Genomic DNA, 14,491 nt, shown 5'->3' on the forward strand with positions numbered 1-14,491 from the left:
TGTGTTTAGGTTTTTACATAATCTGTTTGGAGCAAACTGTTATTTTTTTGGCAAATGTTCAAATGTCATGTAGACATGTAGAAGAAAGTGAAATATCAATAATCAGTATTCATTTCTGTCTGATAAACGGTGTAAGTTTGGCTATTTAAAAAAAGTAAATTCAACTGAAATCTCAGAATTTTTGTCACGTCACTGTTCACCACAGCTGAGTCATGGTTTCACTGTTTCATTCTCTTTCACTGCAGAAAAAGCTAATTTTCTTATTTAAGGAATTTGACTTCAGCAAATTCTGTATTTTTGGCAAATATTTGGATGAAATAAATGAATAAACTGCAATTTTATGTTCCTGTTAGTGACTAAATGAAATAAACAAGCCAGCTTGCTAGAAAAGTGAACTCCTACCTGCTTTCTTAAGCTTAAGGAAGCATCACGAGCGGAAATAAAGATTTACTTCCAGACTTTTGGTAAAGTATTAAACCAAAATTACTCAAATCCATTACAAAAGTTGATTTAAGGTTAATTTTAATCACAATTATTTATAAATCCTCACATAACTTGCATTATTAACAGTAGCAGGAGTAAAAATGAAGCATTTTCCCCTAAAACTCAGTGATCAACTTAAAATATCAGTAAGAAAAACAGCTACTTGTGCTACACAAAGACACTCTATGAAATGGATCCATCTTTAATGACAAAAAACAAACAAACACTTGATACCTTCCAGATAAAACCCTTCGTTCAGAAAAGTCTGCAAAAGTTCCCAATAAAAATCAACTTGTAAAAGTGTGAAACTGGTCGAGTTAATTGAACTGAACTTAATCAAACAAGTTCAACGTCAGTCAACTAGTGACTAAGACAAAAGTTTCCTTTTACATTTCCTAACTTTTCTTCTTCATTCACCACTTGCTGAATGAATTTAACTTTAATTTTACTGTTTTTCAAGTTATTATGAAGAGAAACAAGCAGAACTTAATTTAACAAAAACACACAATCATTTTCTGCGTTATCAACCTACATGAAAATGAAAAAGCGATTCTGGGGAGCTTTCATTTACTAACAACAGCTTTGTTTTTCATAAACTTAAATTAATGAGTTGACTGAACTCTCAGCTTCATTCATTCAACTCATTTTAAATCAAGTTATAAGAACTCTTGTTTAAAAGTTCTAAGTTGTTTTGAAAATAAAGATGAGATATTTAAACTTCAATGAACTAGAAATGAGCAAAACTTTTATATTTACATAAAATAAAATAGAAAAGATGAGATGATTTGACTGTATTTCTTTATAATGTTCAGAATATTTATGTGGAGCTGCTTCATAAATATCACTAGACTACTGTAAATATTCACTGTTGGTTAACGGACATCATTAAACAAATCTCTTGGATTTATTTCTACATTTCCATACGTCTGCCTCTATTCAGGCCATTTCTGCCTTTCAAGGCTACAGTTGATTATTAATTTATTCCTGCATTTCTTCGTGTATTTATTTCTGTATTTGTGTGTTCCTGTTCCTGCTGGGATCAACCATCCAATTGACACAGAGACAAAGAAACACAGGATAGAAATGAATTCATTTAATTATTGCCTTTTCAATACCAAAATGTGTTTTATTTTTAATTCTTCCTTTCTCTGTATTTAATTCCTGTTTGTTGTCCTCCACTGTGGAGCTTCATTCACATCCAGAAACCAACATGCTCTCTGCTTAAAGGAAGTTTCATTTTTAATTTAATTCCAATCCAAACAAGCTTTATATTATATTCCATAAACAACGTGTGGTTTTATAATCTACCTGCTCTGTCAAAGCTTGTGTAGGAATAATTATGTTTTTGTCACTAGAGACACAAAGTTAGTTGCCTGAACCTTTTTACTGCAACCCTAAAGGTGTTTGCTCGTCTTTATGAGGATTAATTATCTTCTCTCAGGACGCTGTGGATCGCTGCTTCTCCACCAAACTGAGTATCTGTTGTTTATTTTCTTTTTCTTTTGCTAAGGAACACAACAGGAAGTCATTCCTCCCCACTGCAATAAGACTTTTCAATGTGCCTGCAGATCACAAAATGTTATCACTTCACCTGCTGATTAAACCGCTTACCATTCATTATATGTAAATTTATCTACACCTTTTTATATCATTTGCACATCCAAGCATTTTTTCTCATTTTTGTGTGCTCATAAAAAGAAAATAAAAACTCTTGTTTATTCTGTTGCTTTTTTCTATATTATACTTTCTATATTTTTAAAATCATATTTTATTTTATTTATTTTTAATTTAATTTATATTTTATTTTACCTAAAATATATGTTATTCTCTTGTATAATCTGCTGATTTTTTCTATATTACGTTTTCTGTATTTTTAAATTATATTTCACTGAATTTTAGTATTGTTTGATTATTTTTAATTTAATTTTTATTACATTTTGTTTTATCTAATAATATATATTATTCTCTTGTATATTTTGTTGATTTTTTTCTATTTCCTCTATATTTAATTATTGCCAGATTTCACTTTTCGGTTTATTTCATTTATTTCTAATTCTATTTTATTTTATTTTATTTTAACTAAAATATATATTATTTTCTTGTATATTTTGTTGATTTTGTCTATATTATATTTTTAATTTCTTAATCATAGTTCACTTAATTTTATTTTTCATTTTACTTAATTTCATTTTATTTTATTTTATTTTATTTTATCTAAAAATTTATGCAATTCTCTTGTAAATTCTGTATTGGTTTGTCTGTATTATATTTTCTATATTTTTATTTTATTTTACTTTATACCCTAATATTCTGTGTTGTCTTATTGTTTACCCCTTTATTGAATATCCATGCTGCTTCAACAACTTCATTTCCATCCAGGGATTAAGTTATCTAAGTCTAAAAATACAGATTTTTGAAGAAATATTTTCAGTTTTGGCCGGTTTTATGGGGTTAAAGTGGAAATTACTACTTTTTTGTGATTTTACAAGACATTACCTGAATTTTTGATGATGTCTTTACAGATTCTCAGACATTATTAATCCGAGGAGCTTCAATAAAAGGTAAGTGGACTTGATTTGTTTTAACTGGAAGTCCTTTTTATTAATGTTCTTTTGTTTGTTGTCTGGCAGCTGCCTCATGATTCTGTCGTCTTGTTCATTAATGTAGTTGTGAAATATGAATGTTTGGGCATCTCTGCCGCCTCGGGCTGCATTTCTACGTATAATAACCTCCCTGACACGCCAGATAAATAATTCATAAGTCTCATTTTGTGATTTAAATTGAAGCAGCAATGATAAGTCGATCAACAGGAATTTAATCAACTGCAGTTTTAATAAAAGCTAAATTGTTTCTGTCATTTGTCAAGTGAACATTCTTTTGTTTGCAGCCTCTTCGAGTGCAGATTTCAGGCTTTTTTTCATCACATGTGATAAAACCGGATCAGATCGGAGCATCTAGATCCCAAACATCCTCTGTGTGGATAGTCTCACTTTATTTGCTGACCTTACAGACCTTTCCTTCTAACTAATTCCACTCAGCAGCATCAAACCAGAGTATAAATGTTGTGTAATTCCTCCCCTGTAGCTCCAGGCGGCTCACCTGTGTGCCCCCAGGTTAATGCAGCTGATGCCCAGGTTGTAGCGGGACCGGATGAAGCCCGGCTGCAGCTCCAGGGCTCGGGTGTAGGCCTCCACCGCCTCCTCGCTCCGGTCGCCGTTGGCCAGCGTGGCGCCGAGGCGATTCCACAACAGGTAGTCCTGGAGGGAGGACAGATGGAGGGATGGTTGGTTTATGGGGTAAATATAATGTCTGGGCTCAACAAATGAAACGAACAAAACACTTTGCATCAACCTTTCTGAGTTCCTCTGATGAAATTATGTTCAACCAACAAACTACTTTTCAGCTAAAAGCAAAGGTAGATGTACGTAACCCTCGTGTCGTCCTGTGGGTTAAACTGACCTGTTTTAAAGTTTGAGAATGCAGAAAAAAATACAGATTTTCACAGTGAAAACTTCCATATTTGTAACATTTTTGGAAAATTTTTGAACATTTTTTGGTGGAATTAAAGAAATGTTAAAAAAATGTTTCAAGAACATCCAGAAGAAAATCAACCAAAATCCAGCTTCAATCTTCTGGATGTTCTTAAAGAAAATATTAGAGCGTTTATTGATATATATGGAACCATTTTAGATATTTTTAGGATTTTCTTTTTTTTTTTGGGGGGGGGGGGGGGGGGGGATTTTTATTCATTTTTTTGAAAGTATTTACATTTTTAAAAACATTTTAAAATGTTTTTATTTCTTGCCAAATTTGGGGATTTAAAAAAAAAACTTTTACGTGAAACTTTTAAGGAATTTTCTTCCTAAAGATTTTGCAATTTTTTTTTAAAATAAATTTGGGTAATGTTTTGCTGAATTTTTTTTTCAGACAAGGGAACAATGTTGTTTGGTGCCGTAAACAGGAGGGTTAATATTTTGAGAAATAAACACAGGTTTTTAAGTTGATTACTCAAAAGTTAAGTTGTTCCAAATAGCATTTCAACCAGTATGTATTCTTGAAGATGTGAACCAACAGATGCTGCACAAGATGCACAACTTAAAGTTCCTCCATGTATTAAGGTTTTTGTGATATTATTACAAATCTTAGAGCATAAACACGACCAAACTGGCTCACATGAGGACCTCCCCAGGAAAGGAAGACCAAGAACCTCCTCTGCTGCTGAGAAGAAGTTCATCTGAGTCTCCAGCCTCAGAAATGACAAGCTAACAGCAGCTCAGATCAGAGCCCAGATAAATGCCACCCAGAGTTCTAGTAGCAGACACATCTCTACATCACCTGTTCAGAGCAGACTGACCAATCAGGACTTTATGGTCAAATAGCTGCTAAGAAACCACTACTAAGGAAAAGCAACAAGCAGAAGAGATCAGTTTGGACCCAGAAGCACCAGGAATGGACATTAGACCAGTGGAGATCTGTGCTTTGGTCTGATGAGTCCAAATATGAGGTCTTTGGTTCCACCTGTCGTGTCTTTGTGAGATCAGAAAAGGTGAACGGATGGTCTCTACATGCATGGTTCTCACTATGAAGCATGGAGGAGGAGGTGTGATGGTGTGGGGGTGCTTTGCTGGTGACACTGTTGGGATTTATTCCAAACTGAAGGAACACTGAACCAGCATGGCTACCACAGCATCCTGCAGCGACATGACATCACATCCAGTTTGGTTTAGATGGATCATCATTTATTCTCCAACAGGACAATGACCCCAAACACACCTCCAGGCTGTGGAAGGTCTATCTGACCAGGAAGGAGATGATGGAGATGATCTGGCTTCCACAGTCACCTGACCTAAACCCAATCCAGATGGTTTAGGAGGAGATGGACCGCAGAGTGAAGTCAAAAGAACCAACAAGTTCTTAGCATCTCTGGAACTCCTTCAAGACTGCTGGAGAACCATTTCAGGTTCTACCTCATGAAGCTCATCCAGAGAATGCCAAGACTGTGTAAAGCAGCAATCAAAGCAAAGAATATAAAATATAAAACATGTTTTGACTTATTTTACACTTTTTTGTTTCCAACATGATTCCATATGTGTTCACTCATAGTTTTGATGCCTTCAATGAGAATCTACAATGGAAATAGTCATGAAGAAGTCATTTCAAGTCAACTAATGCAGGAATTTGTTTAAATTACACATAATATTAAATTGATGAAACACATCTGATTTGTCTAAATAAAAAATCATATTTTTTGTCTTGCAGATGTGCATTTAATTAAATGGTGCGAACAGATCTACTGAACTACTTTCTAGAGTATAAACTCAAATGAAAGATTTGTGTTTCTGCTCTTTTATTGCCATTTTCAATAAGTTTTTGTTGCTTTTTTTGTCTCAATTTCAACATTTTTGTTGTTTTATATCAATTTTCTGTCATCTTCAATTTCTTTTTGTTGTTTATACATTTTTTGCCATTTTCAGTCTCATTTTTCAGTATCTCCAATATTTTTGTTGTTTTTTTGTCTAATTTTTGTCATCTTCAATCTTTCTGTCATTTTCGTCTTGTTTTTCTGTCATTTTTAATCTCTGTTGCTTTTTTAATCTCATTTTTTGTAAGTTTTTGTCACATGTACATTTAATGAAAAGGTGCAAACAGATCTACGGAACTACTTTCTAGAGTGTACAGTCAAACGAAAGACGTGTTTCGGCACTGTGTGCTGTTTTTTTTTTGTCATTTTCAATAAGTTTTTGTGAGTTTTTTTTTGTCTCATTTTCAATATCTTTGTTGCTTTTTTTTTGTCTCTTTAGGGTTGCAACTAATCGGCTCTGCATCGTGCATGTATTATGTATGCATGATACAGCGCGGACATCCACGATTTATCGTAAACACGGATGTCAGCGTTTACTATACAGCTGTACCTAAACGTGGACATCTGTGCTGCATCGTGCATACATAATACATGCACAATGCAACGCCGACGTCCGTTCGTGTTCCGCGTTCCGGTCGGACGCTGATTTGTGTTGCATTGCGCACTCACTTCCGCTTTTGATGACGTATCGTGCTCAGACGATTAGTCGATGCGTCGTTAGTTGCAGCCTTACTCAATTTAAATCTTTTTTGCTGTTTATATCTCAATTTCTGTCATTAAATCTCTTTTTGCTGTTTTCTGTCTCATTTTTTTGTCATTTTCAGCCTCTTTTTGTTATTTTTTGTAATTTTTTTTGCCATTTTCAGTCTTGTTTGTTGTCTTGTTTTTTGTCATCTTCAATCTTTTTGCCGTTTTTTGTCTACTTTTTTTCATCTTCAGTCTTTTTGTCATTTTTGTCTCAATTTTTGTCATTTTTAACCTCTTTTTGTCATTTTCTATCTCGTTTTTTTGTCATTTTTAATCTGTTTTTGTTGTTTTCTGTCTCATTTTTTGGTCATTTTTAATCTTTTTGTTGTTCTTTTTGTCTCATTTTCAGTCTCTGTTATTTTTAACTCAGTTTTTGTCATGTGAGCATTACATTAAAAGGTGTGAACAGAGCTACTGAACTACTTTCTTTTTGTTTCTGCGCTGTGAGACGCTGTCAGCCTAAATAACGCGACCTGCCTGTTTATTTCTGGATTTATTTAATGAGTAAACACACTGAAGAGCTGCTTCTCCTCATTTAGCCTCATCAGCAGCACCTCTTCAATTATTAACTGATCACTTCAAGTCTTAAACGCTTCCCACCTCTGACAGTATCTAACGGCGCCTCTGACAGGTGAACCAGAGGTGAAGAATCTCAGCATCCTGCAGCGTCAAAGCTGAAAGCTGTAATCATCTGTGTCTCTGAAGCCCAAATAATACGGAAGCGTTTAGGACGCTGAAAGGTGGCCCGACGAGGGTAGTTTGAGGAGAGCTGCGTTACATGAGACTCCATGTCCTTGGCGTGGTTTCCCACCTGCAGGTAGACGAGCGCCTGCAGAGGTCACGGTCCTCGACAGTACGGGGGTCCTTCATCTCCGGCTAAGCCCGGCAGCGAGGATATAATTATCTCCCTTTGTGTTCGGAGACATTTTTTTCCAGCAGGGGAGCCGACATTACCAAGTCAAATATGGGAGGTTGGATTTAGCAGCGAGTAATATTCATGGGACAGCGCTGGGAGGACGGAGGCTGATTTGCATGAAGGAGATGGAAGAAAAAGTTTGTGCAGGAGATGCATGTTCTGTTTCGAGTTTCCTGCATAACTGTGTGTCAGTCAGAAGTTCACAAGGCCAGCTTTTCAATCTTTTTTTGTTGTTTTTTTGTCAAATTTGTAGTTTTGAATCTGTTTTTGTTGTTTTTTTTGTCTCATTTCTTGTCATTTTCTATCTATTTTTGTTTCATTTTTATCATTTTCTATCTCTTACTAGTTTTTATCTTTTTTTGCCATTTTCAGTCTTTTTGTAGTTTTTTGTCTAATTTTTTGTCATTTTCAATCATTTTTTGTTGGTTTTTTTTTGTCTCATTTATTTGTGATTTTCTATCATTTTGGTTGGTTTTATTGTCTCATTTCTTGTCATTTTCAATTTCTTTTTTGTCTTTTTGTCTCATTGTCATTTGTCATTTTTAGTGACTTTTTGTTGTTTTTTTCCAGCAGGGGAGTTGACATTACTAAGTCAAATGCAGGAGGTTGGATTTAGCAGCGAGTAATATTCATAGGACAGCGCTGGGAGGACGGAGGCTGATTTGCATGAAGGAGATGGAAGGAAAAGTTGTGGGGTTTTTTGTGTTTGTGTTTTTTGCAGGAGATGCATGTTCTGTTTCTAGTTTCCTGCATAACTGTGTGCCAGTCAGGAGTTCACGAGGCCAGATTTGGCAGCTTGACGCCTCACATATTACACTGACAGTTTGCTGTGTGCCTCGTTGCATCTGTTTGCATGAGCTGTCCCCTGATAGTTGCGTTTGCAGCACATGCTTCAGGGCTCCGGGTGTTTGCACGAGAACATGTGGTGTGTGGAAGATGATACATGAACAGAAACAAACAGAACAGACTGTCATATGCTTCATATTACACGATTAATCTGTAGTTCTGCAAAAGACAGCTCATATACAGCTTGATTTTGTATTATAACGAATATTATAATAGTGACATCACAGGATCTTCAGCAGCAGTGGTCGACTGTTAGATGATGGCTTTAGGTCCTACAAGGCTGTCAAGAAGCCCCTGATCAATGAGAGACAGAGTTAGCCCAACACTGTTTGGTCCAAGCACACAAGAACAGGACAGCCAGGAACCGGAAGAAGAGTCTGTGGTCAGATGAGTCCAAAAATGATCTAAAATAACTCAAAACTACTCCAAAGTGAGATAAAAAGTTCCAAAATGTCTCTGGAAAACTGTTTGGAATTGTGGTCAACTGTGAAACGATTTTTGACCATTTCAGACAAACCAGAGTCATTTCTGACGATCTTGTCAATAATTTTGGACAAGATTTGCACACCTTTTGAGCCATTTTGAATCAGAATTCTTGAATTTAAACAGCCACTACAAACTTTTTCAAACTACCATGCGCATCAAACTCTTTTGGATAAAATTTCAAGTAATTATTGACCAGGATTTTAAAAAAAAAATCATTTTAAGCCATTTTAGACCAACTTTTGGTCATATTTGGTCAAGATTCTTTATCTTCCTCCTGTTAATCAAGGAGGCCAGGCGAAGCATTATCTCCAGCATGTACAGTACCTACTGTCAAGCACGGTGGAGGCAGCATCATGGTTTGGGGATTAATGAGTGCTGCTGGTGTTGGTCATTTCACATTGAACATTTTTTTGTTCAGTTTTGAACACATTCTCTCTTATTTGTTGTCTTTGACAGCGACAATGTTAAGAACTGACATATTGAAACTCAAGAATTTAGTTTTATTTTGTCTTGTGAACAGTGAACAAAAAAAGCATCATTTGTATTTGTCTGTCTAATGCTGCCACACCTTTAGAAACACAAACTGATTTTCCCACAGATATCTGATGATAATATTTAAGACTGTGTAAAATTTTAAGAGTGTTCTAAAACATGTTTCCACCACTGTACGTCTATCTTTGAATTTCTGCAGCAAACCAGCGTTGCCGGCTTCCTCCAAACAGCAACAGTCTTGTAAAATGCATCATCTGTGACTGTGTGAATGAACCTCTGATCAGCCGTAAATAGAGTTTCGTGACAGGCTCAGAGTTTACATCAGCGGCTAATGTAGCGCCAACTGGAGTCGGCCAGCTGTCAGACATGGAAACCAGAGCGTCCCATGTGTTCACCGTACAGTCGGCCTGTCAGCAGCTTTGTACACAAAACACGAGTGGTGGCAGAATTCTCTAAACGAACAGTAGATGCAGTATTTAAAGAGCTCAGCATGGGAGAAAGCAAGATGTATATTTACTGACTGTGTGCTGATTTAAGAGAACAACAGCATGTCCTTCTAAGTGTTTTTACTCACTTCTGTTTCATAAATGATCACGTACTGCAGTATTTGTACTAGACGTTCCTTCATGCACTATGATTTTTGTCATATTATTACATATTTTCAGTCTTTGAAAATGTGCAGTGTGTTGCTCCGCCACTGAAAAGGTGGGAATCACCATAGCAACCAGCGACTGACCGGTGATTGGCTGATTAATACTGGGATGAGAAAGGACTACAAACATGGCGGCCTCCAATAGGTTCCAACCAGGCGTAAACTAACTGTGACATCACCCGTTGGTTTCAACGCCGAGAAAATGAAGCCCGGATTTTGCTACTTCCTGGTCGCCGTTTTGGATTTTTTGGAGCCAGTGACGTAAAAAGCGTCATCAGACAGACTGGACCGGAGAGCAACTGGGGGCAGAATTGGCTGAGGACTCTCTTATCCCGCCCACAGGCTTCTGTTGCTGTCTATCAAGTGTAGCCACGCCCCCTGGCTCCGCCAACTTTAACGATTTATTTAAAATTCAGTATTGATTTATTTTAAGATCGGCCACCTGATCTCTCATTTTGACCATGAAAACTAACGAGGAAAAAATCCTGAGCTGTAGAACATCAGTCTATCAAATTTTATTTTTTCCGGTGATGAATTGGGGTCTATGGAGCAAAAGCTTTTTGGAGCCAACCCTAGTGGACGGCATGATATTGCAAGTTTTTGACACTTCCGGTTGGGCTTCAATTCTGGAACCAGATGCTACGTCCACTATATATACAGTCTATGGTTCCAACAGTTTCTAACCTGTTCTCACTTGTTCTAACATGTGCTAACAGTTTCCAATGGGTTCCAATGTTTTCTATCAGGTTCTAACAGCTTGTAATATGTTCTACCAGGTTCTAACGTGTTCTGATAAATCTAATATGCCCAACAGGTTCTAACATGTTCTCATTTGTTCTAACATGTGCTAACAGGTTTCAACAGGTTCCAACAGGTTCTAACATGTTCCAACATGTTCTAGTAAGTCTAACATGCCCAACAGATTCTAACAGGTTCTAGCCTGTTCTCACTTGTTCTAACATGTGCGAACGGGTTCCAACAGGTTCCAACAGGTTGTAACGTATTCTAATAAGTCTGACATGATCAAGAGGTTCTACCAGGTTCCAACAGGTTCTAACATGTTTAATAAGTCTAATATGCCCAATAGGTTCTATAGGATGTGTATCTGTGGTTGTGTGTCTGCGGTTGTGTATCTATGGTTGTGTGTATCTATGGTTGTGCGTCTGTGGTTGTGTGTCTGTGGTTGTGTGTCTGTGGTTGTGTGTCTGTGGTTGTGTGTATCTGTGGTTGTGTGTATCTGTGGTTGTGTATCTGTGGTTGTGTATCTATGGTTGTGTGTATCTGTGGTTGTGTATCTGTGGTTGTGTATCTATGGTTGTGTGTATCTGTGGTTGTGTATCTGTGGTTGTGTATCTGTGGTTATGTATCTGGTTGTGTGTATCTGGTTGTGTGTCTGTGGTTGTGTATCTGGTTGTGTGTCTGTGGTTGTGTGTATCTGTGGTTGTGTGTCTGTGGTTGTGTGTCTGTGGTTGTGTGTATCTGTGGTTGTGTATCTGTGGTTGTGTATATCTGTGGTTGTGTATCTGTGGTTGTGTATCTATGGTTGTGTGTATCTGTGGTTGTGTATCTGTGGTTGTGTATCTGAGGTTGTGTATCTGTGGTTGTGTATCTGTGGTTGTGTGTCTGTGGTTGTGTGTATCTATGGTTGTGTGTCTGTGGTTGTGTATCTATGGTTGTGTGTATCTATGGTTGTGTGTCTGTGGTTGTGTATCTATGGTTGTGTATCTGTGGTTGTGTATCTATGGTTGTGTATCTGTGGTTGTGTGTCTGTGGTTGTGTATATCTATGGTTGTGTGTCTGTGGTTGTGTGTCTGTGGTTGTGTGTCTGTGGTTGTGTATCTGCGGTTGTGTGTCTGCAGTTGTGTGTCTGCGGTTGTGTGTCTGCGGTTGTGTGTCTGCGGTTGTGTGTCTGCGGTTGTGTGTCTGCGGTTGTGTGTCTGCGGTTGTGTATCTGGTTGTGTGTCTGTGGTTGTGTATCTGTGGTTATGTATCTGGTTGTGTGTATCTGGTTGTGTGTCTGTGGTTGTGTATCTGGTTGTGTGTCTGTGGTTGTGTATCTGTGGTTGTGTATCTATGGTTGTGTATCTGGTTGTGTGTATCTGGTTGTGTGTCTGTGGTTGTGTGTCTGTGGTTGTGTGTCTGTGGTTGTGTATCTATGGTTGTGTATCTGGTTGTGTGTCTGTGGTTGTGTATCTGTGGTTATGTATCTGGTTGTGTGTATCTGGTTGTGTGTCTGTGGTTGTGTGTCTGGTTGTGTGTCTGTGGTTGTGTGTCTGTGGTTGTGTATCTGTGGTTGTGTATCTATGGTTGTGTATCTGGTTGTGTGTCTGTGGTTGTGTATCTGTAATTGTGTGTTCTTGGACCTCCTACCTCGGGCCGGACCGACAGTGCCGTATTAAAGGCCTCCACAGCTTTGTTGAATTCTCCGCTGAGGTTGTAAAGAACCCCGAGGCCCGTCTGCAGATCGGGGTCGATGCTGTCAGAGTTGTGCTGAGCTGCTTCCAGGAAGAGTTCTTTGACCTCCGGTAGCAGAGAGCTGCACACACACATACATGTACATGTTAACACGCACATACATGTTAAAACACAGACGGATCAGGATCAGTGTGACTTGAGGCTGCTGACTCAGATCTGATGTTCACTTTACTGCATGTCAACTTTTACTCAGAGTGAAAGAACATGAAAGTGAAGATAAAACGGGAACATAGTGAGTTTCTGTTTCTGTCCATCAAGTTCATCCTCTATGAAGTAGTAATAGCAATAATAAGCATTATTTAGGCCTATAGAGTATTTTTCAAAATCTACGTGACAAAAGCTCTTCAACAAAATAAGAGAAGTCATAAAGTCATCAGAAGATAAATAATAGTAACCTTGCCAGCAAGTTGATTTCTTGCGATATTTGTGAGTTCACAAATCTCTCAAGAAACCATCTTGCTCCGCTCCCGCCTTCACTTTTCGTACAGCACCAAGTTGGTTTGGGCCAATCACGCAGCAGTATTCGTGTGTGGGGCGGGATATCCGGGTGTGAAGACGACACCAAGCGCCAGTAGATCAAAACAAACATGGCAACGGAGGACAACGATCGTGTAGATGCTGCTATTAAGTCAGTTTTAGCTGAATCTCCTATCGCTTCTTTGAAGGAAGAACAACGAGAGGCGCTTTGTGCATTTCTGGATGGTAAAGATGTTTGTGCTTTTTTACCTACGGGTTTTGGTAAGAGTTTAATCTACCAATTGGCTCCGCTCGTTGTGAAGATCCCGCGATCGGCTAAAAACAAACCTGTCAGAGGCGGGACATACTGTTGCATTGTCCAATCCGTGCCTCTTTCCTCCGAACGGATTTACATGGAGCGGTCCCAGATTGATATTGTGGAGTACTATCAAGTACTACACAATTATTAATCTGGCTATTGCCAGGTTAAAATAATAGATAAAAAACTTTAAGGTTAAAAACCAACAGCAGAAGAAGATAAAATATATATAATCTACATAATATATTACTGAAAGAAACTGAAACTTAAATACAATTAAAAAGTCTCTCTGACTTAAGTGCGTTCATTGAAGAGACCTAAAAAAAAGCTGAAAAGTAATGGTAATAACCAGTTTAAAGATGCTGAAACATGCTGGGAACCAGTGTAAATACATAAAACATACTGGGAACGAGCACAAAGAGGCTGAAACAAACTGGGAGCCAGTGTAAAGAGGCTGAAAGATATTGGGATCCAGTTTAAAGAGATAAAACAAACTGAGAACCAGTTTAAAGAGGCTGAAACATCCTGGGAACCAATTTAAAATGGCCTAAACATACTGGGAACCATTTTAAAGAGGCTAAAATATTTTAAGAACCAATTTATAGATGCTAAAAAATACTGGGAACCAGTTTAAACAAGATGAAACATATTGAAAACCAGCATTAAAGCATACTGGGAGCCAGTGTACAGAGGCTAAAAATGTACTCGGGGCCATTGTCAAGGGGCTGAAATATGATTTCTTTCTTTAAAAGTTAAAATAAACTGTATTTTGAAACACGTTTCTTACACTCAAACCAAACGCTGAGATTTTTTTACAGCAGCAGATGTCAGAACCTGTTTGTGTTAAAATACAACAAGAAGACTCTCTGTTTTGTTTGAATTTAACAGAAGAAAGTAATTTGAGTTCAGAAATGTCATTCAGAGAAGGTCTGAGGATGTAACAAGGAGGTACATGTGTGTGACATCAGCACAGAAATGAACAGAGATGCAATGACTTGGATTAAAAAGAAAGAAAATAAAAGAAGAGAAGTGGTTGTAATCTATCACAATGACAGTATAAATACTGGATAGCAGCCTGGAAGCTGTAGGGTTGGTTGTACTTTCTACCCTTTTCATTTTCTGGTCAGTCTGCTTCACCTCTGTCCAGCTAAACGCTCTTATCTCCTGTCCTGAAATGACTCGACTCCCCTCCACGGTTGCCAAAACTCACCGTCTGAGAGCTGCTGCACAAAGTGAAAGATTAGAGAAATGACTGTC

General features: G+C 37.6%; 1 protein-coding gene across 3 annotated transcripts in view; it reads right to left on the reverse strand.

Moving 5' to 3' along the window:
* The window catches only part of pex5la (peroxisomal biogenesis factor 5-like a), a 185,122-nt gene that overhangs the window by 6,292 nt on the left and 164,339 nt on the right, over positions 1-14,491 (reverse strand). For all 3 annotated transcript variants that reach the window (XM_051947475.1, XM_022198054.2, XM_051947476.1), the window contains 2 exons: positions 12,355-12,520; positions 3,583-3,740 (listed from right to left, as the gene is read on the reverse strand). In XM_051947475.1, coding sequence (XP_051803435.1) covers positions 3,583-3,740; positions 12,355-12,520 — 324 coding nt within the window. The remainder of the gene's footprint in view (positions 1-3,582; positions 3,741-12,354; positions 12,521-14,491) is intronic.

This window comes from Acanthochromis polyacanthus, chromosome 4 (assembly GCF_021347895.1).
Source record: "Acanthochromis polyacanthus isolate Apoly-LR-REF ecotype Palm Island chromosome 4, KAUST_Apoly_ChrSc, whole genome shotgun sequence".
Classification (NCBI taxonomy): domain Eukaryota; kingdom Metazoa; phylum Chordata; class Actinopteri; family Pomacentridae; genus Acanthochromis; species Acanthochromis polyacanthus.